Raw genomic sequence first — 27,903 nt, 5'->3', positions numbered from 1 at the left:
CCACATCCTTTGTCCAGCAGTCTTTCACCAAATGGTCTTACCTCCCATTGATAATCATTTATTATTAGTGGAGTGGTAAAATGATGATTCTGTTTCTATCATTCTGTGTACATTTACTATTTGGAACCTTTCTCTTAAAAAATAACTTTCCCCTACCCCTTTTATTTTGTAGTTTTAGTGTCAGCATAGATTTATGGATTTTTATTTTATTATGTCATGCTTCACTCCTGTAATTATTTATTTCAATGTTCAAATTATACAAGATCTGGCCATTGGGAGCCTTGTCAAACTAGCTTCTTTAGAAAATCAGTACTATTGACTTTCCCTTTGGGTTTTGCAATTGGCTTTATAAGTAGGGGAGGATATGATGTAGTCTATTATAATTTATAAAATTTTCAAATACCATCTTTTTATTTTCAAAATGGTCTTTATGAGTATTTTTTAATGATGTGTGATGGATTAGTGATAATTTTTCTTCATTCTGTCCTAGCTTCTCTGGTAGCCAATGGAAATTTTGGCCAGATGTTTGGCATAGTTATCAACAGAGCAGCCTAGCAGTGAAAGAAAGCCAAACTGATCTGGTGGATTGTGAACTCATAATTTTAGTTTTTGTTAACACAGTACCATAACCTACAATGCACTGTACCTAATAGTGCAGTGCAATTTTAATTTTATATAATTTATACTAATGTATAAACATTAGTAACACCCCAACATAACATTCTGCGTATCCTTTTTCACTAAATTGTATTGTTTTAAAAAGCATTTTTCTCTGATTTTCTGTTTTCTATTTACCTTCTAATTGTCAGGGTTCAAACAGGTAAATTATCAGAGTTTTTGACAACATCTTGCTGCACACATTTGAGTTTCATGGACCCTGGACCTGAAAGTAAGCTGTACAGTGAAGATTTCAATGACTATAGTGAGCTAGAATCCTGTGACTGGATGAATAGCTATGATTCAACCAGTAATGGTAAGGAAGCTTCATAAAGGCACTGGCCTTGCTGGACAAGAATACAAAGTATTGTTGTGTATCCTCCTTAATATATCTCACTGCCAGCAGTCTTACTCATATTTAATACACCTACTTTTTGTTTGGCTTTACTTTTCATCCTCCTACTTACCTTTGGTTCCTGGACTAATATCTCTGTTGTGATTGTGGACTATGAAGTTGGACTATCCTTTACTAAGATTAGGGAAGAGTTCTCTGCTGGGCATATAAAATGGCTAGTGATTTCAAAATGTCAGGAAGCTGTGATGAGTGAGAGATATTTAATTGAACTATACATGTACACTAGTGCTTTTTATATATAATAGTATATGGGTACTTTAGAATCTCCTCGGAGGACTGCATAGTTTGAAAACAAAACAAAACAAAACAAAACAAAACAAAACAAAACAAAACAAAAAAAACCCAACCCTATTCAGTATTATGCATGTTGCTTTTTTATATTACAAACTAGACAAATAAAGCACAACAGCATCTAATTGGTTGTTAGGAATACTAAGATAACAGTTAGAAAACATCATGGGGGCATATATTAAATATGTCTAAATGTCTAAAAAGAACCCTAACATGTTAAAATACTGACCTAGACAGGGCAAGCATTACCGTACTTGAATCCCAAAGGAAAAAGGGCAATAGGAGCAAATTATTCTTCTAACTAAAACATGATTTGTCTGAGTATTTAAGTGTTAGCCTATATATTAAAGCAGCTAATTTATTTATCTTAAGAAATAAAGAGAAAAGAAAAAAATAAATAAATTAGCTTTCCTTAATGTGGTAGCAAAACATAATCTCATGTATAATTGACCATCACATTCACAGTCAGAAGGAATATTTTCTTCTTTGGGCTCAGCATTTACTCACCTAAGGACCATTTAATTCATTCTGTATTTGTTTTTATAAGATCTAAAGTAGTATGAGTTTCTTTGTTGGGAAAATGCATTAAATATAAGGTTATTTCCTGTTACCAATAGTAACAAAAGTCATGATACCTAGCTTGGCATAAGCTGAACTATTTAAAAAACCAGACAAGAATCCTATCTAATAAAGAGGTAATATGCAAATTGACCATCACTCCAACACAAGATGGCTGCCCCCATGTGGACACAAGATGGCCACCCCCATATGGCCGCCCCCATGTGGACACAAGATGGCTGCCACAAGATGGCCGGCAGGGGAGGGCAGTTGTGGGTGATCAGGCCAGCAGAGGAGGGCAGTGGGGATTATCAGGCCTGCACAGGAGGGCAGTTGCGGCGGGGGGGGGGGGGGGGGGAACCAGGCCTGCAGGGGAGGGCAGTTGTGGGGGACCACACCTGCAGGGGAGGGCAGTTGGGGGAAAACAGGCCTGCAGGGGAGGGTAGTTGTGGGTGACCAGGCCTGCAGGGTAGGGAAGTTTCAGGGGGACCAGGCCTGCATGGGAGGGCAGTTAGGAGCGACCAGGCTGGCAAGGGAGGGAAGTTAGGGGTGACTGGGCCAGCAGGGGAGGGCAGTTGGGGGCAACCAGGCCTGTAGGGGAGGGCAGTTAGGGGTGACCATGCCAGCAGGGGAGAGCAGTTAGGGGTGACCAGGACATCAGGGGAGGGCAGTTAGGGGCAATCAGGCCAGCAGGGGAGCAGTTAGGCATTGAAAAGGCTGGTAGGGGAGTGGTTAGGGGTGATCAGGCTGGCAGGCAGAAGCGGTTAGGGGCAATCAGGCAGGCAGGCAGGCGAGCGGTTGGGAGCCAGCAGTCCTGGATTGTGAGAGGAATGTCCAACTGCCCATTTAGGCCTGATCCCAGTATGGGCAGTCATACATTCCTTGAAGGGGTCTCAGATTGGAAAGGATGCAGGCTGGGCTGAGAGACACCGCTCCCCCCCGTGCACGAATTTTGTGCACCAGGCCTCTAGTGATTATTTATTGAGGTCATTTGTTATTCCATGGGTAATTGGGATTTTCATCTGTAACAAATGTTCTCTTAGATTAATTTCTAAAACATATGTTTTTCATAATATGTGTTACTGAATTTGATATTATGCATCCTGAGTCACTTTTTCCTCTCTGAATTTACTCATTCATGGTTTCACAATGGATGTGTCTATTGCTTGCCAGCTCTTATATGAGAAGAGCACTTCTCTCCAGATTCTTTTTTTTTTAGTGTAGTTGGTATACAATATTATATTAGTTATATTCGTTTCAAGCCCATATTTTTTATAATCCTCATCCGAAGAATCTAGATTGTATTCAAGGTTATAATATGTGCCATTAGGATATCCCTGAGTATGAGTTCCCATTCTTACAGCTTTGCTAGTTCCCATTAGTCACATCAGAGTACAGAAAGACATCTTAAGAGATCACCAAAGATTATTTAAAAAAAAACAGTTGATGCATAAATGACCTAGAATATTTCAGTATTGATCCAAACACTGTGCTTTTCCAATTATAAATGTTGTGAATGTTCATGTAAAGTCTGAGATGTTAAGCATCCACAGGGGATATGCATTTTTTTATTTCCATTATCCATAGCCAGAGATAATGTATGTGGAAGAGGGGGAGCCCAAGATCATAGGGACCATATCTGTGTTCTTCACCACTGAGAACTCAGCATCTAGTATACCTCGTGGTACACGGTAGGCAACAAATATTTGGTGAATAAATGAATGAGGTGACTAAAAAGACAAATGTGTGGTTCATACTCCTTTCAACAGCAATGCCACACAGAGATTTCATTGTTGTTGTTAGCAGTTGTAGCTTGCCATTTGTGGAATCTGTCTGTTTTAGCTAGGCTCAATGTTTACTGGAAGATTTTTGCCCTTCCCCACAAAAGCCACATCATACCAGTGAGACTCAAAGGACCTTATTCTGCTCCTTATCCACCATCACCATCACCACCACTATCATCATATGCTTGCATATGAAATGCTTGCACCATCTCTCCTATATTAACCTCATATTGCTTCCAGGGGCCCTAATATTGTCTCAGAAAAGTTGAAGAACAGGTGGGTCCTGGTAAATGACCATAGTTTTTAAATGGTAAAGCTATGAGTTTATATAATGATCACACACTTTTAACCACATGAGCTAAAACAACCTACTTCTGGTGCTATGTTGTGGTCACAGAATTCAGTCATTCTGTTTGGTGGGTTAGATTGTGATGAAACTAAAATTATCCACATACATTATCTCTGGCTATGGATAATGGAAATAAAAAAAATGCATATCCCCTGTGGATGCTTAACATCTCAGACTTTACATGAACATTCACAACATTTATAATTGGAAAAGCACAGTGTTTGGATCAATACTGAAATATTTAATTTAAAAGGTTCACTTTTTTTCTTTTCACCCTCCCCCCACTAACCTTGCAGTTCACTGTGGTGATGACGTTGCTCGTTATTTAGATCACCTTTTGGCGCACACTGCTCCCCATCTTAAACTAGCTCCTACCTCACAGAAGGAAGGGCTAGATTGGTTCCGACCTGCTGTACAAACAACCTGAAATATAATGTCCTTGGTGACCAAGGCCACAGAGCTGCATGTACAGAGTGAGTAATGCCAGGACTCACTGGAGTCAGGTACAGGATGATGTGAAGCCCAGTATATGGGAGGGAGCATTTATTACAGTGTAAGCAGAAACTTTGTTTGTTTTTAATATGGTTTTTATTGATTTCAGAGAGAGGAAAGGAGAGGGAGAGAGAGAGATAGAAACAGCAATGATTAGAGAGAATCATTGATTGGGTGACTCCTACACACCCCCTACTGGGGATGGAGCTTGCAACCCGGGCATGTGCCCTGACTAGGAATTGAACTGTGACCTCTTGGTTCACAGGTTGATGCTCAACCACTGAGCCATGCTGGCTGAGCAGGAACTTTGTTTTTTGTTCACTACTTTATCCCAAGCACCTTTGACAGTACCGAGAACATATTAGACACTCAAATATTTGTAAAATTAATGAATTGGGTATAATTTTGCTGTATATAGTGCTACATATTCTGGCTTAACCAGTTACATAGTGAGAAGAGACAAAATAAGAGACTTGGGACATATTTAATTGTAAGATAAAAATATCAAATTGGTAGAAAGTATTTTTTCCGTTGGTAATAAATTTTATTTAAAGATAAAGCATTGCAAGCTATTACAAGAGTGCCTTGCAATGGAGGAGATATTCTCCCTTAAGTAAACTACATCTGGTTCCCTTAGCCCTGCTGTCACTTTTATAGTCAATTGGTCCAGCAGTGTAGAGCTGTTTATCATCTATAGCACTCATTCTTCAACAACTTTGCCATTCACCTCTCCATGACCACTACCCTCCTTCAGTAGTATTTGTAGTGGAAAATGTCTTCTAGACACATTGCCAGGAATAGTAGTCATGGTCCCCAAGAGTGTTCAGTGCCTCTATAGTAGCTTCATGTGAAGGGACAGAAGGGATAGATTATTGGCCACACCTGAAGGACTTAATGTTAATATTTACAGATGATGAGAATGATTGAGATGCATGCTCTTGCTGTCTAAAACTTTATTGATCATTACTAACCAAATATATTAAAACATGAACATTGGAGTATCATTTAACATTTAGAATAGGGGAAAGCTTAGAATTCCCTTCAAGTAAGCTTCCTTGACAAAGGGTTTATGTGAATAAATAAACTTTATTAAGATAGACTTTTAGATTATGAATTACAAAACTTGAGCTTAATTTCCAGTTCTGCTACTTGCTTGCTTGAACAGTTATTTGAGCTCTGTATCTCTATTTCTGTATCTGTAAATGGTGAAAATGACAAGAGAGCCTCTCCTTAGAGTCTCTCCTCATGTAGAAATACATGGTAAGTATTTCAACAATGGATTATAAGTAAAACTCTTAATAATATCTCAAAGTTGATCAGCCACTACATATTTTCATTCCCTAGATAGTATCATCCATTTATCTATTCTCAAGGAAATCCAATTCTGAGTAGCCAGATATTCTCCTAGGGAAGTCCAGAAAATATAAAACGTAACTGGGTTCTTTCTGTGATACATAGTATTCTACCAAAGCATCAGTGATAGTACCATTATGGTATTAGTTACATTTTAAGACTTTAATATCAGCTGATGCTACAATTCTGGACATTCCATTCAAAAATACTTTTTGATTGGTTGAACATTCTTTACATTATTTGATTTTTATATTTCTTTTCTTTGATGTTACCCAGAAGGATAAACTTCTATAAAGAACCAAACATATGTAACTTCATTGTTGAGATCAACTGTGCATTTTTGTTAGTCTCCTAATTATCTAACCTTTATCATAAATGTCAACCTTTTGCAGATGTTCACAGGTATCTTCCTGTAAAGATAGTTCAGGCTTCCTGGCCTTCATTCAACTTACTTGACTCACCTCCTCCCCCACAAGAGGACCAGGTAAACTTGTACATGAGGTTTTTCTATCAGCTTTTTGAAAAATGCTATCCTAATGGAAAATAACAGAACTAGCCATTATGGTTTCTGCTACTAACTGGTGGTAGGCAAAATGCTACCCTGGTGAAGATACATGACCTTTTCAGTTCACTTTTAAAATAGACAAGTTTTTCTAGCCGGGCTTTATGAAATCTAGATTGCTTTCTCATATGTGTTGAAGGTTTCATTGTTGTTGTTTTTTGCTTACTTTTCATCAAAATTTAACAAATTCTTATGGGAAAAGTTTAGAGATGAAAAGATCAACACTCTAGGGCAATATTTAAGTTGAGTACTTGTGGACTTGATTTTTTTACTCTTTCTCGAACTAAAGGTTCCCTCAGTTCATGTAGAAATACATCTTCCGAGAGACCAGTCTGGGGAGGTGGACTTCAAAGCACTGATTTTACAGTTAAAGGAGACCTCCAGCTTCCAGGGACAAGCTGATATCCTCTACATACTATATACTATGAAGTAAGTGATGGATATTATCAATCTACTTTAATGTTCATATGGAGAGAAAAAATAGTATAGTAAATATAGCATAGCTTTGGAGTCTCGCTGATCTGGATTTGAATACAGTTTTGTAACCTCAAGGTTTCAATTGTCCTCATTTATAAAAGTTGGATTATACCTACCTCACAGGTGGTAGAAATATTTCTGCCTGAGAGACATGTCCAAATAGTGGCTAAACCCAGTGACAGGAATGGAAATTCAGAATTGTGGCTGCTGAGGTCTGGTAGCCACCATTACTGGGATAGAACAAGGCCACAAATGTACAAACAGGCCTGTCTCTGCCTATTCCACCCCCACCCATCCCAGCAGAGCCTAGTGAAATCACCTGGGACACCTTGGGTAGTACAGCACTTCTGGCAGCATCTAATTGCAAGAGGTAGCACTGGGCCAGAGCCCCATCACCTACCACATTTCCCCACAAGGGTGCTACCCTGAGACTGAGGCAACATGGTCACAGAGGAGACACCCCATCCCAGGGAATACGGGGGCATTTTCCTTAGCCAAGGCAACAGGCCCCACACAAATCACAGAAGCCTTAGCAGGGCAATAAGAGAAAATGAAAATTTGTACTTCACCTGTTGGGGGAAAAAAAAAACCCTCTCCTTCTCACCTGCTAAATAATGAAGTGTCAAGTACTTTTCTTAAAAAGCAGATTTCATACCATATAACCCAGCCACCCCTCTTCTAGGTATCTACCCAAAACTGAAAACATCTATATATATTAAAGCCTAAGTGACCATTAGGACCAAAACAACCAGATGACCGGCTGGTAGCTATGATCCACACTGACCCAGACCTTGCTGCTGGGGCCCTGACAACCCCAAATCTGGTTCGCCTACACCCCGGACCCAGACAGGAGGGAGGAGGGAGCCCAATTCCTCACGGAATTGGCCATTGGTTAGCTTGCTATTGGGGCCAACCTCCCGTGGTCCCTCCCCTGGCAGGCCGGCCCTCCCCCTACACCCCCCCACATAGGCACTGATTGCTGGCCAGGCTGAGGGACCCCACTTATGCACAAATTCGTGCACCGGGCCTCTAGTTTATTCATAAAGGTATATGCACTCCTATGCTAATTGCAGCATTATTCATGGTGGCAAAGACATGGAAACAACCCAAGTATCCTTTGGTAGATGATTGGATTTAAAGAATGTGGTACATATATACAATATAATATTTTTCAGCCATAAGGAAAGATGAAATACTGCCATTTGCGACAACATGGCCTGTTTGTACATTTCTGGCCTTGTTCCATCCATTGTCATGCTAAGTAAAATAAGTCGGAAATAAGAACCATATGATTTCATTCATATGTGGGATATAAAACTGAAAGCAACAAATGAACAAACAAGACAATAATAAAAAAAAAAACTCATAGGCACAGACAACAGTATAGTGGTTACCAGAGGGTAAGGGGAGTGGGGAGAGGTATTAAAGGGTAAAGGGGGTCAAATATATGGTGGTGGAAGGAGACTTGACTTGGGGTGATGAACACATGGTACAGTATACAGATGATGTACCATAGAATTGTATATTTGAAACCTATATAATTTTATTAACCAATGTCACTCCAATAAATTTAATTTTTTATAAAAGCAGATTTTATTCCCATAAATACCTAAGCCGAGAAATAATCCATCAAACACCACGAATAACCAAGGTGACAGCGTAGTTCAGGAAAAAAAAATCCAGAATTTGAACTTAAAGACATGGAAATATGTGATTTAAATTACCAAGAATTCAAGATTGCAGTTCTGAAAAAAACCCTCAAAATAAAAGCTCAGAAATGTACTGTAATGAACTTAGAAATAAAATCAATGAACTAAAGGATTGCTTTACCAAAAAGATTGAAACTATTAAAAAAATGGAAATTATGGAGGTGAAGAACTCAATAATAGAGATGAAGAATGAACTAGTCAGCATAGGAAATAGAGCAACACAAATGGAGAAAAGAATTAGTGATATCAAATATAGAAATCTAGAAATGACTAAGGTAGAAGAAGAGAGAGATTTGAGAGTAAAAAACAAAAAAGAACTCTATGAGAACTATCTGACTTCATCAAAAAGAGCAATGTAAGAATAACAGGTATAGCAGAAAAAGAAGAGTGGGGAAATGGAATAGAGAGCCCATTTAAACAAAATAATCAATGCAAACTTCCCAAACTTAAGGGAGCAAGTAGATTCTCTTATAGAAGAAGCAAACAGAACACCTAATTATCTCAAGCCAAAAGGGTCTTCTCCAAGGCAAATTATATTAAAACTGTCAAAAATTAATGACAAAGAAAGAATTCTCAAAGCAGCCAGGGATAAAGATGCGCTGCCTGTGTACAATGGGAAAAGAGATGTACATAAATGCCTCTATTATGCTGCTAAACAAGACAAAGGTAGCCTGAAGGGCAGCAACTGCCCCTTCTGAATAGTTTTGGCTGTGCAAAGCAAGCTCACCCTCCAGTTCATTCTGACCATCAGTGTGGCCCTAGCTGCTAGCCTCTTGGCCTGGTGCTACAAGTGAAAAACCCATCATACAACATTGGTGGCCTACTCTTGAATGAATGCTTTCCCACCCCCACTTCCTCTGTGATAAAGCCACCAGCTCAGGTGACTTTTTATTTTATTTTTCAATTTTTTTATTAAGGTATTATATGCGTACATATCTTACCATTGCCCCCCCACACCCCACTCCCATATATGCCCCCACCCCCCAGAGTTTTGCATCCATTGGTTATGCTTATATGCATGCATACAAGTCCTTTGATTGATCTATCTCCCCCACCTCTCCCTAACCTTCCCCTTGTAATTTGACAGTCTGTTTGATGCTTTACTGTCTCTGTATCTATCTTTTTGTTCAAGTTTATAATGTTCTTTATTATCCATAAATGAGTGAGATCATGTGGTATTTTTCTTTCATTGACTGACTTATTTCACTTAACATAATGTTCTCCAATTCCTCCCAGGTTGCTGCAAATGATGAGAATTCCTTCTTTTCTATGGCAGCATAGTATTCCATTGTGTAGATGTACCACAGTTTTCTGATCCAGTCATCTGCTGACGGGCACCTAGGCTGTTTCCAAATCTTAGCTATGGTGAATTGTGCTGCTATGAACATAGGGGTGCATATATCCTTTCTAATTGGTGTTTCTAGTTTCTTCGGATATATTCCCAGGAGTGGGATTACTGGGTCAAATGGGAGTTCCATTTTCAGTTTTTTGAGGAAACTCCATACTGTTCTCCACAGTGGCTGCACCAGTCTGCATTCCCACCAGCAGTGCACGAGGGTTCCTTTTTCTCCGCATCCTCGCCAACACTTGTCGTTTGTTGATTTGTTGATGATAGCCATTCTGACAGGTGTGAGATGGTACCGCATTGTTGTTTTGATTTGCATCTCTCGAATAATTAGTGACGTTGAGCATGTTTTCATGTGTCTCTTGGCCTTCCTTCTGTCTTCTTTTGAAAAGATTCTATTTAGGTCTGTTACCCATTTTTTTATTGGATCGTTTATCTTCCTTTTATTAAGTTGTATAAGCTGCCTGTAGATGTTGGAGATTAAACCTTTATCAGTGATGCCATTTGCAAATATGTTCTCCCATGCCGTGGGCCTTCTTGTTGTTTTGTTGATGGTTTCTTTTGCTGTGAAAAAGCTTTTTATTTTGATGTAGTCCCATTTGTTAATTTTCTCTTTAGCTTCCATTGCCCTAGGGGCAGTGTCAGTGAAGAATTTCTTTTGGCATATGTCTGACATTTTGCTGCCTGTGGATTGCTCTAGTATGTTTATGGTTTCCCGTCTTATGTTTAAGTCCTGTATCCATTTTGAGTTTATTTTTGTGTATGGCGTAAGTTGGTGATCAAGCTTCATTTTTTTGCATGTACTGCCAATTTTCCCAACACCATTTATTGAAGAGACTGTCTTTATTCCATTGTATGTTCATGCCTCCTTTGTCAAATATTAATTGAGCATAGTGGTTTGGGTCAATATCTGGATTCTCTATTCTGTTCCATTGATCTATATGTCTGTTCTTGTGCCAGTACCAGGCTGTTTTGAGAACAGTGGCTTTGTAATACAGCTTGAAATCTGGTATTGAGATCCCTCCTACTTTATTCTTCTTTCTCAGGATTGCTGTGGCTATTCGGGGTCTTTTTTTATTCCAGATGAATTTTTGGAGAGTTATTTCAAGGTCTGTGAAATATGCCGTTGGTATTTTAATGGGGAGTGCATTGAATCTATAGATTGCTTTGGGTAGTATGGACATTTTAATGATGTTGATTCTACCAATCCATGAATATGGTATGTTCTTCCATCTGTTTACGTCTTCCTCTATCTCTTTTTTCAGTGTCCTGTAGTTTTCCGTGTATAGGTCTTTTACCTCCTTAGTTAAGTTTATTCCTAGGTATCTTAATTTTTTTGGTGCGATGGTAAATGGGATTGCCTTTTTAGTCTCTCTGTCTGTAAGTTCACTATTGGTGTATAGAAAGGTCATAGGTTTCTTGGCGTTAATTTTGTATCCTGTTACATTGCCGAATTCATTTATTAAGTCTATTAGTTTTTTGACGGAGTCTTTCGGATTTTTTATGTAGAATATCATGTCGTCTGCAAATAAAGACAGCTTTACTTGTTCTTTTCCAATTTGGATGCCTTTTATTTCTTCTTCTTGTCTAATTGCAATGGCTAATACTTCCAGTACTATGTCAAACAGGAGTGGTGAGAGTGGGCATCCCTGTCTTGTTCCTGTTCTTAGGGGAAATGTTTTTAGTTTTTGTCCATTGAGTATGATGTTTGCTGTGGGTTTATCATATATAGCTTTTATTATGTTGAGGTATGAGCCGTCTATTCCCACCTTGTTGAGAGTTTTTATCAAGAAAGGGTGTTGGATTTTGTCAAATGCTTTTTCTGCATCAATTGATATGACTATGTGATTTTTATCTTTCAATTTGTTTATGTGATGTATCACGTTTATTGATTTGCGGATATTGTACCATCCTTGCATTCCTGGGATAAATCCTACTTGGTCATGGTGTATGATCTTTCTGATGTACTGCTGGAGCCGATTTGCTAGAATTTTGTTGAGGATTTTGGCATCCATGTTCATGAGGGATATTGGCCTGTAATTCTCTTTCATTGTGTTGTCTTTATCTGGTTTTGGTATTAGGGTGATGCTGGCTTCATAGAAGGAGCTTGGAAGTGTTCCTTCCACTTGAATTTTTTGGAATAGTCTGAGGAGGATAGATTTTAGTTCTTCCTTGAATGTTTGGTAAAACTCTCCTGTGAAACCATCAGGCCCCGGGCTTTTGTTTGCCGGAAGCTTTTTGATGACTGCTTCAATTTCGTCTATAGTTATTGGCCTATTGAGCTGTTTAGATTCTTCTTGATTGATTTTTGGAAGGTTATATTTTTCTAGGAATATGTCCATTTCCTCCATGTTGTCCAGTTTGTTGGAATAGAGTTGTTCATAGTATTTTGTAACAATCCTTTGTATCTCAGCGGGGTCTGTTGTTATTTCACCTCTTTCATTTCTGATTTTGTTTATTTGGGTCCTCTCTCTTTGCTTCTTGGTGAGCCTGGCTAGAGGTCCATCAATCTTGTTTATCCTTTCAAAGAACCAGCTCTTGGTTTTGTTGATCTTATGTATTGTTTCTTTGGTCTCTATGTCATTTATCTCCGCTATGATCTTTGTTATTTCCTTCCTTCTGGTTACACTGGGCTTTTCTTGCTGCTCTTTTTCTAGCTCTTTGAGTTGTAGGGTTAAGTAATTTATTACCATTGTTTCTTGTTTTTTGCAATAGGCTTGTAGAGCTATGAACTTCCCTCTCAAGACTGCTTTCGCTGTGTCCCATAGATTTTGGATTGTTGTGTTTTCATTGTCATTTGTTGCCATGATGTTTTTTATTTCTTCCTTGATCTCTCTGGTGACCCAGTCCTTGTTTAATAGCATGCTGTTTAGTCTCCATGTGTTTGATTTCTTTGGATTGTATTTATTGTAGTTGATTTCCAGTTTTATGCCACTGTGATCTGAGAAGATGCTTGATATAATTTCTATCTTCTTGAATTTGAAGAGACTTTGCCTGTGACCCAGCATATGGTCTATCTTTGAAAATGACCCATGTGCACTTGAGAAGAATGTATATTCTGTGGCTTTGGGGTGAAATGTTCTGAAGATGTCAATTAATTCCATCTGGTCTAGTGAGTCATTTAGGATTGCTGTTTCTTTGCTGATTTTTTGTTTAGAGGATTTGTCCAGTGGTGATAGTGGGGTATTAAAGTCTCCTACTATGATTGTATTGCTATTAATCTCTCCCTTGATATCCTCCAGGAGTTTTTTTTATGTATTTGGGTGCTCCTATATTGGGAGCGTATATGTTTACCAGAATTATTTCTTCTTGTTGGATTTCTCCCTTTAGTATTATGAAGTGGCCTTCCTTATCTCTTGTTATGGCATTTACTTTGAGGTCTATTTTGTCAGATATAAGTATTGCTACCCCAGCTTTTTTTTCATTTCCATTTGCCTGAAAGATATTTTTCCATCCCTTCACTTTCAATCTGTGTGAGTCTCTTGTTCTGAGGTGGGTCTCTTGTAGACAGCATATATATGGGTCCTGTTTTTTTATCCATTCAGCTACTCGATGTCTTTTGATTGGAGCATTTAGTCCGTTTACATTTAAAGTTATTACTGAAAGGTATTTGTTTGTAGTCATATCTATTTTTGTGTCTGTATTCCTTCTTACCTGTTTATTTCTTCTTTTTACAGTATTCCCTTTAGCAATTCTTGCATTGCTGGTTTGGTGGTGATAAACTCCCTGAGGCTTTTTTTGTCTGCAAAGCTCCTGATTTCCCCTTCAATTTTGATTGATAGCCTTGCTGGATATAGTATTCTTGGATTCAGTCCTTTGCTTTGCAACACTTTGTATACCTCCTTCCATTCACTTCTCGCTTGTTGTGTTTCTGTTGAGTAATCATTTGACAATCTGATGGGTGTTCCTTTGTGTGTAACTCTCTGTCTCTCTCTTGCCGCCTTTAGGATTCTCTCTTTATCGTTTATATTTGCCATTGAAATTATGACATGTCTTGGTGTGGGTCTTTTGGGGTTGATCCTGCTTGGGACTCTCTGTACTTGCGTAACTTTTATCTTTCCCATATCCGGGAAGTTTTCTGTCATTATTTATTCAAATAGATTTTCTAATCCCTGCTGCTCTTCTTGTCCTTCTGGCAGCCCTATTATACGCATGTTACTTTGTTTCATGTTGTCCCGAAGCTCCCTTAGGCTTTCCTCCTGCTTTTTAATTTTTTTCTCCAATTGCTGTTCAGATTGAGCTTGTTTCTGTACCTGATTTTCTAACTCACTAATTCAGTCCTCTGCTTCTTGTAGTCTACTGTTGAAACTTTCCATGGTGTTTTTGATTGTAGCTATATCACTTTTCATTTCTTCCTGATTCTTGCATAAGTTGTTGATTTTTCTCATCCATCCGATGTATAAATTCCACGACCATTACTCTGAACTCCTTTTCGGTCATGTTGCAAGCTTCAGTTTCACTAATTTCCTTTCTTGGCGACTCCACATTTTCTTTCCTCTGTGAGTTATTTCGTTTCCCCATTCTGGCTATTACCAGAAAGCTCAAGCTTCAGTTTGCATGGACCTGGGCCGTGTGCTGTGGGGACTTCGCTCCACCCTAGTTTCACTGAAGTGCTCTGACACTAGGACGTGTGGCTGCCTTTGGTTGGTGTGAACCAGACTTGCCCAGGATCAGTGTCCCCAGTGTTCCGTGTGGTCTCGTGTGCACATTTAGAATCAGGGGCCCTGTCTGCACTACACTGTTGGTATGTGCCGAAAATGAGATCCTTAGCATGTGCCAGGAGTCAGAGTTTTCCTGTGTCTGCACCAAGACTCGAGTGTCAAAGTCTCTGTTGCCTTGTGCGGTTTCTCATTTAGAATCAGGGTCCCTGTGTGTGCACGCACCAACAATTGGGGTCGCTGGCTCTTAGTGTGAATGCGCTGTGAGTCAGGGATCCCAGGCAGCTGTGTCCGGTGTGCCAAATTCCCTGAAGTGGAGCTGCGTCCTGTGTGTGCTCTCTCTACTGAGCCAAACCGGCTAGAGCGCACATTCTTAAAATCCTGAAGGTGAGCTGGCTCAGTGCACTCTCCCAGAGTCCCGGAAGGGTGGCGGAGTCCGTCCTGCGCGCCAAATTCCCTAAAGGGAAGCCCCTCTGTGCACGCTCTAAGAATCCCCGAAGGGGGAGCTGTGACCCGCGAGCCAAATTCCCCCAAATTCCCCGAAGGGGAGCCCTCTGTGCGCACTGACAGATTTCCCCGACGGGGAGCTGCTTCTGTCCCACGCGCGCGCACGCGTCAAATTCCCTAAGGGGGAGCGCGTCCCTGCACAAAGCTCGGCAGCTTGGGCGAGGGGCGGGTCTATCAGTTACTATGGCGCTATCCGCGCGCCTGCGAGGAGGGGGATTGGCTCTTTGACTCACGGAAATCTGCGGGGAAGTCTGGATTCTTGTTGTTTGTTGGTCTGAAGCTGTGATAGCAGTTCTCTGTCCCCAGTGGCTGCAGGGTCCTGGTTTGTGTCAGAAGCCAGGATCCGAGTCTCAGGCAGCTCTGTTTCTCAAGATGGCGTGGTCTCCCCGTCCGCACCAGCCGCAGAGAAGTGTCCGCTTTTCTCAGGTGACTTTTTAAATGCAAGATTTGAGAAAACAAGGAACCAATAAAAGCCAGAAGCTAAAACCGCTGCCTGTTAGATCCTCTGGTCCAAGTGCTTAGCTGGGTACAGGCCCACCCTCCCTGCAGCCCCTAGGCTGTGGCACAGGGAGCAGCCAGTGCAGCTCAGCAGACTGGCCAGGGTCTTTGGAATGAGCTCTACTCCTGGGGTGCCCACACCTCTCACCCTGAGGCTGTTCCCTTTGTTCTTCCTGTCATATAAACATTTAGGTTGGCATTTTTCCCCTGCTGGGAGTGAGCAGACAGCAAGGCTAGGCTTCAGTAGCTCAATGGGAGGAAGGCGGGCCTCCCTAGATGCTCCTGCTCTGTTGCAGGGCCTTTCCTGGGTATAGGGGGACAGAAGCCACACTGGAACTCTGCCTTCGAGGCCCTGGGAGCCCCATCCTTGGAAGCCAGTCCTCATCCCTCTCCAGCAAAAAACCTCAAAGAGATGTGTGTCCAGCCATGGCCTGTCTCCTCTTCTGACCTGTGTCTTGCTATAGCACTCAGTAAAGTGGACCCTGACATTTGTCTTCCTCAAAGATAGACCATATATTGGGACACAAAACTAGCCTGAACGAATTCAAGAGGATTGAAATCATACGAAGCATATTCTCTGACAACAAGGCTTTGAAATTAGAAATCAACTGCAAAAATGAAGTAAAAAACAAAACAAAAATATGTGGCGATTAAACAGCATGCTACTAAACAAAGAAAAAAGAAGAGATAGAAAAAATAAAAGGAGATCAAAAGGGGAGCAGAATTAAAATAGAGGACAAAAAAGGCAATAGAAAAATTAATGCAACAAAGAGCTGGTTATTTGAAAGGATTAATACAATTGACAAAGTTATGGCTAGAATCACTAAGGAAAGGAGAAAAAAAGACTCAAAGTCAGAAATGAAAGAGAGGGAGAAATCTGGCAAGTCTCGCTTTCTGTGGTGCTCCGTTCGGGACACATGAAGGTCAGCTGTGGTGCTGGCGGTGTGGCCCTGGCAGACTCCCATTCAAGGGGGCGGGCGTGAGTGGGGCCTTTGGCTCTGAACTGTTGAGCTGCTCCTAGGGCCTTGGAATTACTTGTACTTGAGCCTGCACATGCACCAGCATGCCTCCTGCTCCACCTCCACCGACAGCAGCTCTTTGGAGGCTATGGGGAGCACCAGTGCATAGAGGATCTGGAGCAGCTTCTGGAACAGTTCCCTGCTGCCCAGACCATCATGGCAGCTCGCCTGGTGAAGCGATGCCAGTGCCTCCTGAGAGAGTCTGCTCATCTAGCCCCTGCTGGGCCTCCAGCTGGCCGACTGAGACTGGCCAGTTTAGCCCATAAGACTCTGACTACTCTGACTTCCTCAGCTACCTCACCCATTTCCCACTTCCCAGCTTCCTTGTCACAGCGCCTGGAGAAGGAACAGATGTTTACCCCCTCCCCAGAGTGCCAGGAGGTGAACGAGCTCATCAAGAAGGCCACTAGGCCAGAGGAGCGCCTGGAGCTGCTTGGTGGTAGCCACTGTCTTCATTAGAACCATGCGGCCCTTGTGCTCATCAAGCTCTCTCACCTGCTCTCTGAGAAGCCAGAGGACAAAGCCTAGCACTCTCGTACAGGATGCCTGTTTTCAGCAACTGGCACTCCCTGCAGCCTCCAAGGAGCTGCTGTCAGTGGAACAGGAGGTGTGCTAATGCATGCGCAGGCTCAAGTACAAGCACCTGGCCTTACTGGCAGAGTTCAGCACTGCCCACATACAGGACTAGGGCTCCTGGAAGCTGCTGGCCGAGCTGTTCCTGAACCTGGAGTAGTGATAGGCAGAAATAGAGGACAGCCACACACTGGTGGCCCTCATGATGAAGGCAGGAGTCATTGATGAACAATCTGGAGGACAAGTGCCTGGATCTGGTGGAGCAGTTTGGCCCTGACGAGCTGGTGGCGCTGGCAGCTCAGAACCAGCAGTCTGTGCCCTTGCTGTGGGCCAACTCCTCCCACCTGTCCAGAAGCCCTTCCCCCTGATCAAAGGCATCCTCCTGGACCTGGGCTATGCCTATGGCAAATTTGACTTCCACCAGACCCAGGTGTTCCAGTGCCTGGCTGCTGTACGGTTGTCCCACATGCCCAGCCTCACATCTGGCGAAGTGGCCAGCTGCACCAAGTCCTTCTCCATCCTCAAGTGGCTCAACCTGCCCCTGTTTGAGGCCTTTGCCCAGCACATCCTGAGCAGAGCCCAGAAAATCCCCATGCCAGACCTCTGTAGCATGCTGCTGGCCTTCTCCTGCCTGAACTTCCATTCAGAGCAAGCCTGGTGCATGAGAAGCTAGGGTATCAGCTGGCAGACCTGGACCTGGACCTGCAGGTAGACATGCTGTGGGCCCTGTGTGTGCTGTAATAGGCCAGCCCTTCAGAGGTCCAGGCTGTGCTCCGCCCCGAGTTGCCCACCCTGTTCCTAGGTGATGGGTTCCCAAAGGGTTGGGGTACCTTTCAGAAGCTGTTCCACATCAATACCTGGCTAGAGCACCCTGACTACATGGGCCCTATGCTGCTGGCTTTGGCCTTGGTTCCCAGGCCCCCAGGCCCTGACAGGAAGGTGATAGCTCTGCAGAAATAGCTGCACGAGACCCCTGAAGGGGCTGCTAGAGGGTGCTGACAGGGGCCACTTTACCATGGCCACGCAATACGGCTGGGTTCTTGATGCTGAGGTACTGCTGGATGCTAAAGGCCAGTTTCTGCCCCCGAGGGACTTTGTGGCCCCACATCTCACCCCATACTCCAGCGGCCAGCTGCTGCCCACCAGGGCCAAGAGGCTGTCCTTCCTGCGCTGGGAGTTCCCTAACTTCCACAGGCAGAACAAAGACTTGCTGGGGCGTTTTGTGCTTATCCAGTGACATGTGCTGGCCATTGGCTTCCTGGTGGTGGACGTCCCATACAACAAGTGGCTGGAGCTCAGGTCTGAGTGGCAGAAGGGTGCCTACCTCAAGGACAAGATGTGCAAATTAGTGGCAGAGGAACTGGCCAAGTGACCTGCCCAAACACGGACTTTGCCCAGGGACCAGGCTTCCTGGAGACCTAGCTGAGGACCCTGGGCCACAAGAGGTGACATTCAAGGATAGACAGTACAGGGCCTTGGTCAGCAGCTCTGCATGGCAGATTACCCTCTTGTGGGTAATAAATCTTTAACTTTGGTTTTCAACACTAGAGAGAGAGAGAGAGAGAGAGAGAGAGAGAGAGAGAGAGAGAGAGAGAGAGAAATATGAAAGAGAAGCTACAAGGAACACCACAGAAATACAAAAAAAAAAAAACCTACACAAGAATATTATGAATGACTCTGTCACCAAACATGAAAACATAGAAGAAATGGACAACTTCTTAGAAATATATAACCTTCCTAGACGGAAATAAAAAACCTCCAAAAAAAGTAAAAATTCAGGCTTCACTAGGGAATTCTACCAAGCATTCAAAGATTTGATACCTAGCCTTTCCAAAATCTTCTAAAAAATAGAAGGAGATGCAATACTTCCTAACACATGTTATGAGGCCAACATTTCCCCAATAACGAAACCTGGCAAAGACAACACACAAAAGGAAATTACAGACCAGTATCTCTAATGAATCTACATGCAAAATGCCTAAAAAACTACTAGCAAATCAAATACAACAGTACATTAAAAAATACATCATGAACAAATGGAGTTCATTTCAAGGATGGTTCAACATACACCAATCAATGTGATATACCACATTAACAAAATAAAAAAAATCTTATGATCATATCAACAGATGCAGAAAAAGCATTTGACAACATACAACATCCATTTATGATTATAGCAGTCAATTGCCTCAACATAATAAAAGCCATATATGACAAACCCTCAGCCAATATCATACTCAATGGTGAAAAACTGAAAGCTTTTCCTCTAAAATCAGGAACAAGGCAACTATGCCCACTCTCACCACTCTCACTCAACATAGTTCTAGAAGTCCTAGTCACAGCAGTCAGGCAAGTGAAAGAAATAAAAAGCATCCAAATTAGGAAATAAGAAGTAAAAATGTCACTTTTTGCAGATGACATGATTCTTTATATTGAAAACCTTAAGGACTCTACCAAAAACTATTAGAAACAATAAACAAATACTCTAACATTGCAGAATAGAAACTAGTGTTCAAAACTCCATTGTGTTCCTATGTACTAACAATGAAATTTCAGAAAAAGAAGTGAAAACTACAATATCATTTGGAAGTGCAACAAAAAGAATAAAATACCAAGAATAAACTTAATAAATGGCTTGAAGGACCTATACACTGAAAAGTACAAGACGTTATTAAAAGAAATTGAAGAAGACACAAAGAAATGGAAAGATAATCTTTGTCCATGGATTGGAAGAATCAATATTGTTAAAAAGGCCATATTACCCAAAGTAATATACAGATTTAATGAAATCCCAATTAAAATCTCAATGGCATGTTTCAAAGAAAGAGTACAAAAAATTATTACATTTGTATGGAACCAAAAAAGACTCCCAAATAGACAAAGTGATCCTGAAAATAGAGAACAAAGCCAGATATATCACTCTCTCTGACATCAGGTTATACTATAAAGCAACAGTAATCAAAACAGCATGGTACTGGCAGAAAAACACACACAGATCAATGAAGCAGAATTGAGAACCCAGAAGTAAACCCAGATATTATATATACACATAACTAATTTTAGACAAAAGAGTCAAAAACATACAATGGAGACAAGAAAGCCCTTCAATAAGTGGTGCTGGGAAAATTGAAAAGGCACATGCAAAAAAGAAAAAGAAAGGAAGGAAGGAAGGAAGGAAGGAAGGAAGGAAGGAAGGAAGGAAGGAAGGAAGGAAGGAAGAAAGGAAGAAAGAAAGAAAGAAAGAAAGAAAGAAAGAAAGAAAGAAAGAAAGAAAGAAAGAAGAAAGAAATAGAAAGAAAGAATCCACTTGCAAAAGAATGAAACTAGACTGCTATTTGTCATCACCCACAAAAATTAACTTACAATGTATCAAAAACCTAAATATAATACCTGAAACAATAAAATATGTAAGTACTAAACTTATGGACCTTGGTTTTACAGAGGATTATGTTATTTGGCCCCTAAAGGTATGGGAAATAAAAGCAAAAACAAATGAATCCTATATAATAAAAGCCTAATATGCTAAGTGTCTGACCATTCATTCGACCAGTCACTATGACGCAGACTGACCACCAGGGGGTAGACGCTCCAACCAATAGGTTAGCTTGCTACTGGGGTCTGGCCAATGGGGACTGAGCAAGACAAGCCAGACACACCCTGGAGCCCTCCCGTGGCCCCTCCTCGGCCGGCCAGCCCCAATCAGGACTTGGCGACACAAGCCAGACATGCCCTGGAGCCCTCCTGTGGACCCTCCCTGGCCCTGATTGTGCACCGGTGGGGTCCCTTGGCCTTGCCTGTGCCCTCTTGCAATCTGGGACCCCTCGGGGGATGTCCTCAGGCAAGGCCAAGGGACCCCACCAGTGCACGAATCCATGCACTGGGCCTCTAGTGGGACTATATAAAACTAAAAAGCTTCTGAACAGGAAAAAAAAACAGTAACAAAACCAAAAGGCATCCAACTGAATGGGATATCTCTGATAAGCAGTTAATCCCCAAAATATATAAAGAACTCATACAACTCAACAACAAAAACACAAAGGACCCAATTAAAAATGAGCATAGGCCAAAACCGGTTTGGCTCAGTGGATAGAGCGTCGGCCTGCGGACTGAAGGGTCCCAGGTTCGATTCCTGTCAAGGGCATGTGCCTTGGTTGCGGGCACATCCCCAGTGGGGGGTGTGCAGGAGGCAGCTGGTCGATGTTTCTCTCTCATCGATGTTTCTAGCTCTCTATCCCTCTCCCTTCCTCTCTGTAAAAAAAAAAAAAAATGAGCATAGAACCTGAACAGTCACTTCTCCCAAGACATACAAATCCTATATAATAAAGAGGTAATATGCAAATTGACCCACATGCCTTAATGCCATCACAAGATGGCTGCCCTGCCCAGCCCCTCCCCTGGCCCCATCCCTGATCAGCCTCTCCCACCCCAATTGAGGGTGGGGTGGCTAGCCAACCCCCTCACCCCCACAGCCCCTCACCCAGGCCAGCCATGCCCCCACACTTTCCTGGTGCTGGGGGTACCCCAGGCAGGCTGCAGGCACGGTGTTGGGCAGAGGCAAAGGTCCTGGATTTCCCTGGCCTAGAGAGTCCAGAAAACCTCAGCAGTGACCAAAGTCCAAGACCGAGTGGAAAGGTCCCTGCCAGCACTTATGGCTCAAAGTGCCAGGAGGAGGCGGAGCATCTGGAACCTGCAACCCTCGCATCTGCACACCAAGCCTTGGGGCACACTATGCCAGTGGCAGCTGTGGGTGAAAGGGGGAGATCAGGGAGCTGGGAGGGGCCTAGAGTCTTCAGGAGTAGACTGCTTGCCGAGGTTGCTGTGACCTATGTGCTTGGGCTTGGTCAAAGTCCCTGGTCAGCTCTGCCACTTGCCTTCCAGGTGCGGCTAGTCCTGAGCTGACTAGTGTTGCAATCAGAGAATCAGCTGTTACTGGGCTCTGTTAAATAAGAGAAATCAAAGAGCTGAGAGTAAATATCCTCCCAGCCCCTTCCTATGCCCCCCAGGCAAGGAGGGCTGGGGATGGGGGTAACAAAAAATGGCTGCTGCTTTGCATTTTATAATGAAAAGACTCCTGCTATGTAGAGAGGAGAGCTGATTCATTTCCAGCAACACCTGGAGTGTTCCCTGCCCCAGCCCTGAAGCCTGACAGCACCTAGCAAAGGTGTGTCCACACAGCCATGTTGGCCTGGCTCCTGGAATGTTGGGAGCAAGTTTGAGCTGCATTGATTAAAAAAAAGAGTAAAGATTGAAAAACACCTCTTTGTACTCAAATGGCACTATAAAATGCAGATTACAGCATCTGATTTTGTCTTCTGTGTTGATTTTGAGGCAGAGCACAAATAGGTTCATGGGAAAAGGAGAAAAAAAAAACAAAGGGAAAGGGAGAGGATTCTGCTGTCCACAGCACTGAACATTTTTTTGTTTTGTTTTGTTTTTGTTATTTTTCCTTTTGTCCTTCAAGTCAGTATATGCCATTTAAACCACTTTATGGTGTTAGGTAATGAGCTAATGCTTCCTCTATTAAGAGCAAGCAGCAGTACCTTTCATATGAGTCACATACATTTAATCCATTCAAGTGGAGCATACTGAGTGGAGAGAATGGTATGTGTCATTATATAAAGAACTTGGCATTATGATGCTATCTGGCTGATGATCTTATTTATTTTGCAATTTAGAGAATGTAGACAAATCAGGCATTGAAAATGAATGTGCGTGCTTAAATGCATGACTTTATTTTCATCCATAACAACCAAACGACCAGTCACCAGGAGGTGCATTGATGGGTCCTGTGGCGCGGCGGGTCTGAGTGAGGCTGCATGGCGCAGGCCAGGGCTAGGGGATCTGAGGCTGCATCCCCCGCCCTGTGGAGCTTGATGGGGGTGGGGCCAGCCGGACACTTCTATTATAGAGAAAGGGCAAATAGCAATATTAACATATTTCCTCTAATTAATTCCCTTTTAATGTGCACGAATTTTGTGCACCAGGCCACTAGTGTCTAACATATATACAAAGATGCTCAACTTCACTAGTTATAAGGGAAATGCAAATCAAAACCAACTCACACCTGTTAAAATAGCTATTACCAACAAAATAAGAAATAAGTATTGGAGAGGTTGTGGGAAGAAAGGAACTCTCATTCACTGCTTGTGGGAATTTAAATTGGTACAGCTACTGTGGAAAACAGTATGGACATTCCTGAAAAAATTAAGTATAGGGTTACCATATGATCCAGCAATCCCTCTTCTGGGTATCTACTCAAATATTTTGAAAATATTTCTTTGTAAAGATATATGTACCCCTAACTTCACTGCAACATTATTCATGGTAGCCAAGACATGGAAACAATCTAAGTGTTCATTGATAGAAGACTGGATAAAGAAGATGTGTTACATGTATACAAACAGAATATGACTTGGCCTTAAAAAGGATGAAATCTTACCATTTGCAACAATGCAGATGGACAATGAGGGTATTATGCTTAGTGAAATAAATCAGACAGAGAAAGACAAATACCATATAATTTCACTTATATGTGAAATCTTAAAAAAAAAAAACACAAAACAAATAAACAAGCAGAACAGAACCAGACTCAGATACAAAGAACAAACTGATGGTTTCCAGATGGCAGAGGTGTTGGGAGCTAGGTGAAAAGTTGAAAGGATTAAGTACAAATTGACAGTTACAAAATAGTCATGGGGAATTAAAGTAAAGCATAGGGAATCTATCTATATAAAAGCCTAAGCGACCGACCAACTGGCTAGTCAGTAGCTATGACATACACTGACCATCAGGGGACAGATGTGCAACACAGGAGCAGAAACCACAGGCATGGAAACATGGAGCAGACTGATGAATTGCAGAGGGAATGGGGGAGGGTGGGAAGAGATTTACCAAAGATCTTATATGCATACTAGAGGCCTGGTGCACAGATTCATGCACCGGTGGGGGTCCCTCGGGCTGGCCTGCAGGGATCAGGCTGAAACCAGTTCTCTGACATCCCCTGAGGAGTCCCAGATTGAGAGAGGGTGCAGGCCAGGCTGAGGGACCCCACCGGTGCACGAATCTGTGCACCAGGCCTCTAGTCCTGTATAATAAAACTCTAATATGCAAATTGACTGAACGGCAGACCCACTGGTCGCTATGACTCACACTGACCACTAGGGTCAGACACTCAACACAGGAGCTGCCCCCTGGTGGTCAGTGTGATCCCACAGGGGGAGTGCTGCTCAGCCAGAAGCCTCTCCCACCTCCGCTACAGGTGGGCAGTAAGGAGCGAGGGGTTCCGGACTGCGAGAGGGATGTCTGACTGCCATCAGGCGGACATCTCCCGAGGGGTCCCGGACTGCGAGAGGGCGCAGGCTGGGCTGAGGGACCCCCCCTCCAGTGCACAAATTTCATGTGCCGGGCCTCTAGTATAGTCATAATATTGTAATAGCTATGTATGGTGTTAGGTGGTTACTAGACTTATCAGAGGGATCAGTTCGTAAGTTATATAAATGTCTAACCACTACGCAGTACACCTGAAACTAATATAATGTTGAATGGCAATTGTAATTGAAAAAAACAGCAACTTAGCAAGAAACAATCTGTTTACAAAATGGGAATAGACACTTCTCCAATGAGGACATACAGATGTCCAATAGACATATTAAAATATGCTCAACATCACTAACCATAACGGAAATGCAAATTAAAATGACAATGAGATATCATCTCACACCTGTAAGAATGACTACCATCAATAAATCAACAAAGAAGTGTTGTGAAGGATGTGGAGAAAAGGGAAAGCTCATGCACTGTTGGTGAGATTGTAAATTGGTGCAGCCACTATGGAAAACAGTATGGAGATTCCTCAAAAAATTAGAAGTAGAACTACCGTATGACTCCCCAATCCCACTTCTGGGTATTTATCTGAAGAAATCTAAAACACTAACTCAAAAAAATATATGCACCCCTATGTTGATTGCAGCATTATTTACAACAGTCAAGATATGGAAGCTACCTAAGTGCAATCCATAGATGAATGGATAAAGAAGAGGTGGTAAATATATAAAAAGGTGGAATGTTACTTGGCTATAAAAAGAATGAAATCTTGCCATTAGCAACATCATGGATGGACCTAGAGGGTATTGTGCTGTATAAAATAAGTCAGACAGAGAAAGACAATTACCATATGATTTTACTTATAATTGGAATCTAAAAAAAAAAAAACCCACAAAATAAGTGAACAAACAGAACAGAAACAAACTCATAGATACAGAGAACAAATTGGGGATCACTAGATGGGAGAGGGTTTGTGTCAAAAACTTGAAAGTATTAAGAACAAATTGCCTCTTAAAAACAGTCACGGGAGAACAGATCCTAGAGAGCCCCAAGCAGCCCCACTACCGCCTCCGGCCTAGTTACCATCACACCTGGAGAGGAGCTCCAACTGTGACACCCAGCCCCAGTCACCATCACTGCAAGCAGGAATAGTGAGGCCGAGACCCAGCAGCCACCTGCCATCCCCCCCATGCTTCCCCCACCATCAGTGCTGCCAACACCAATCCCTGTAGCATGGGCAGTGGGCAGGGTTGGCCTCATAATGATGTCACCGGGCAGGGACAAAAAGTCATCACAATGAAGGTTTTGGGAACAGTAAAATGGTTCAATGTAAGAAACGGATATGGTTTCATCAACAGGAATGATACCAAAGCAGATGTATTTGTACACCAGGCTGGCCATAAAGAAGAATAATCCCAGGAAGTACCTTCATGGTATAGAAGATGGAAAGACTGTGGAGTTTGATGGTGTTGAAGGAGAAAAGGGTGTGGAGGCAGCAAATGTTACAGGACATGGTGGAGTTCCAGTGCAAGGCAGTAAATGTGCAGCAGACCGTAACCATTATAGATGCTGTCCACATCGCAGGGGTCATCCATGAAATTACCAGAAGAGTGAGAATGGGGAAAAGAATGAGGGATCAGAGAGTGCTCCCAAAGGCCAGGCCCATCGGTGCCAGCCCTATAGCAGGCAAAGGTTCCCAACTTATTACATGTGGAGACCCTATGAGCCTCGACCACAGTATTCCAATATTCCTGTGTAGGGAGAAGTGATGGAGGGTGCTGACAACCAGGATGCAGGAGAACAAGGTAGACCAGTGAGACAGAATATCGATGCTATAGACCATGATTCCACAGGGGCCGTCCTTGCCAAAGACACCCTACAGAAGATGACAATGAAGAAGATAAGGAAAATGAAGGAGATGAAACCCAAGGTCAATCATCCAACAAAAAGAAATGAATATGAAATTTCAGCAGTAAGAAATGAACAAAAGATTGGAGCTAAATACCTTAAGTGCTGTTGTTTTGCCCATTGACCAGATAACTAGAAATAGCTGCATTATCTATGCAGTGTAGTTTTTTTGTGTGTGTGCGTGTGTTTTGTTTTGTTTTGTTTTTATCTAAAGACATCTGTTTTTGGTAATGACAAACATGCTTTTAAAAAAAAGCCTGGTTTACAGAGAGGAATTGACAGGACTACTCCAGCCATGAAGACAGAAGAGAAGCAGTCCAGAGATGGAAGACTCCGACGTCGCCTTGCCATACTAGCAGTCAGCAGCTGTGCGTCCCTGCAGGTAGCCCAGGACCAAATCAGAAAGGGTCGGACCTGCATTACCACCATTTGTCCACCATCCAGAACTGTAATATCATTGCTGACATGTACACATAAGGAACTGTTTGACATTGAAATTGGGTCTCAAAAGAACTGTTGGCCCAGAAAGAAACTCACTACAGACTGATTCATTTGCCTTTCAGCATAACCATTATTGCTTGTCTCATTTTCGGTTCTTACAAGTATATTTCTAGTAGCACATGATCTCACTCATCTAGGGGAAATGATGAACAACATAGACTGATGAACAAGAACAGACCCAGAGACAAGGAGGCATGGATCAGACTGTTGGACCTCAGAGGGAGGGTAAAGGAGGGTAGGGATAAAGGGGAGAGATCAACCAAAGGACTTGTGTGCATGCATATGAGCCTAACCAGTGGTCAAGGACAACAGGGGGGTGGGGGCATGCGTGGGGAGGGGTTTGGGATGGGAATGGGGGGATGAGGACAAATATGTGATACCTTAATCAATAAAGAAATTCAAACAAAAAATAAATAAATAAAAAATAAAAAAGCCTGGTTTTTCTCAATATACCTTTAAAGGTTTTTAAATTGTTTCATATCTGGTCAAGTTGAGATTTTTTAAGAACCTCATTTTTTACTTGCATTAAAAGTTTACAACTAGATTTTTTCCCTAAAAAGTCAACAAACTACAGGCACCTGTTAATGAAAGTCTTAAAAAAAAATCTTGGGAATGTAAAATACAGCATAGGGATTAATTATGGTATGGTGTCAGATGGGTCCTAGATAATAGTAATGGGTACTAATAATAGTGTAACAACTATGTATACTAGATAGGTACTAATAATCCTAATATATAAAAACCCAGGATCCGTAACATGCAAATCTGCAGGCTCAACCGACCAGAAGTCAGTCCTGCAGTCAGTGCTGGGTTGCCGTGGTGACCTAGCACTGATGCTGCTGCTGCGGGCGCAGTGACCCAGCACTAACTGCCGAGGGGCCTGTGGATCAGGCCTGGAGAAAGAAGCAGGGCCTGATCTGTAGC

At 42.3% G+C, this 27,903-nt stretch overlaps 1 protein-coding gene and 2 pseudogenes across 3 annotated transcripts in view; all 3 read left to right on the top strand.

Moving 5' to 3' along the window:
• PHKA1 (phosphorylase kinase regulatory subunit alpha 1) overlaps positions 1–27,903 on the top strand; it is a 371,877-nt gene that overhangs the window by 287,983 nt on the left and 55,991 nt on the right. Inside the window, exons 19-21 of the mRNA XM_079765335.1 lie at positions 810–973; positions 6,292–6,383; positions 6,751–6,890. Of these exons, the coding sequence (XP_079621461.1) occupies positions 810–973; positions 6,292–6,383; positions 6,751–6,890 (396 nt within the window). The remainder of the gene's footprint in view (positions 1–809; positions 974–6,291; positions 6,384–6,750; positions 6,891–27,903) is intronic.
• Positions 16,807–18,619, top strand: LOC307095801 (FAST kinase domain-containing protein 4-like; annotated as a pseudogene). Its single transcript has one exon. The product of its transcript is annotated as an FAST kinase domain-containing protein 4-like (transcript).
• Positions 23,698–26,654, top strand: LOC307096005 (B box-binding protein-like; annotated as a pseudogene). Its single transcript has 2 exons — positions 23,698–23,716; positions 25,692–26,654. The product of its transcript is annotated as a B box-binding protein-like (transcript).

This window comes from Cnephaeus nilssonii, assembly GCF_951640355.1.
Source record: "Cnephaeus nilssonii genome assembly, chromosome: X".
In the NCBI taxonomy this organism is placed as follows: domain Eukaryota; kingdom Metazoa; phylum Chordata; class Mammalia; order Chiroptera; family Vespertilionidae; genus Cnephaeus; species Cnephaeus nilssonii.
The sequence above is the reverse complement of the archived record's forward strand: the minus strand, read 5'-3'. Positions and strand labels throughout refer to the sequence as shown.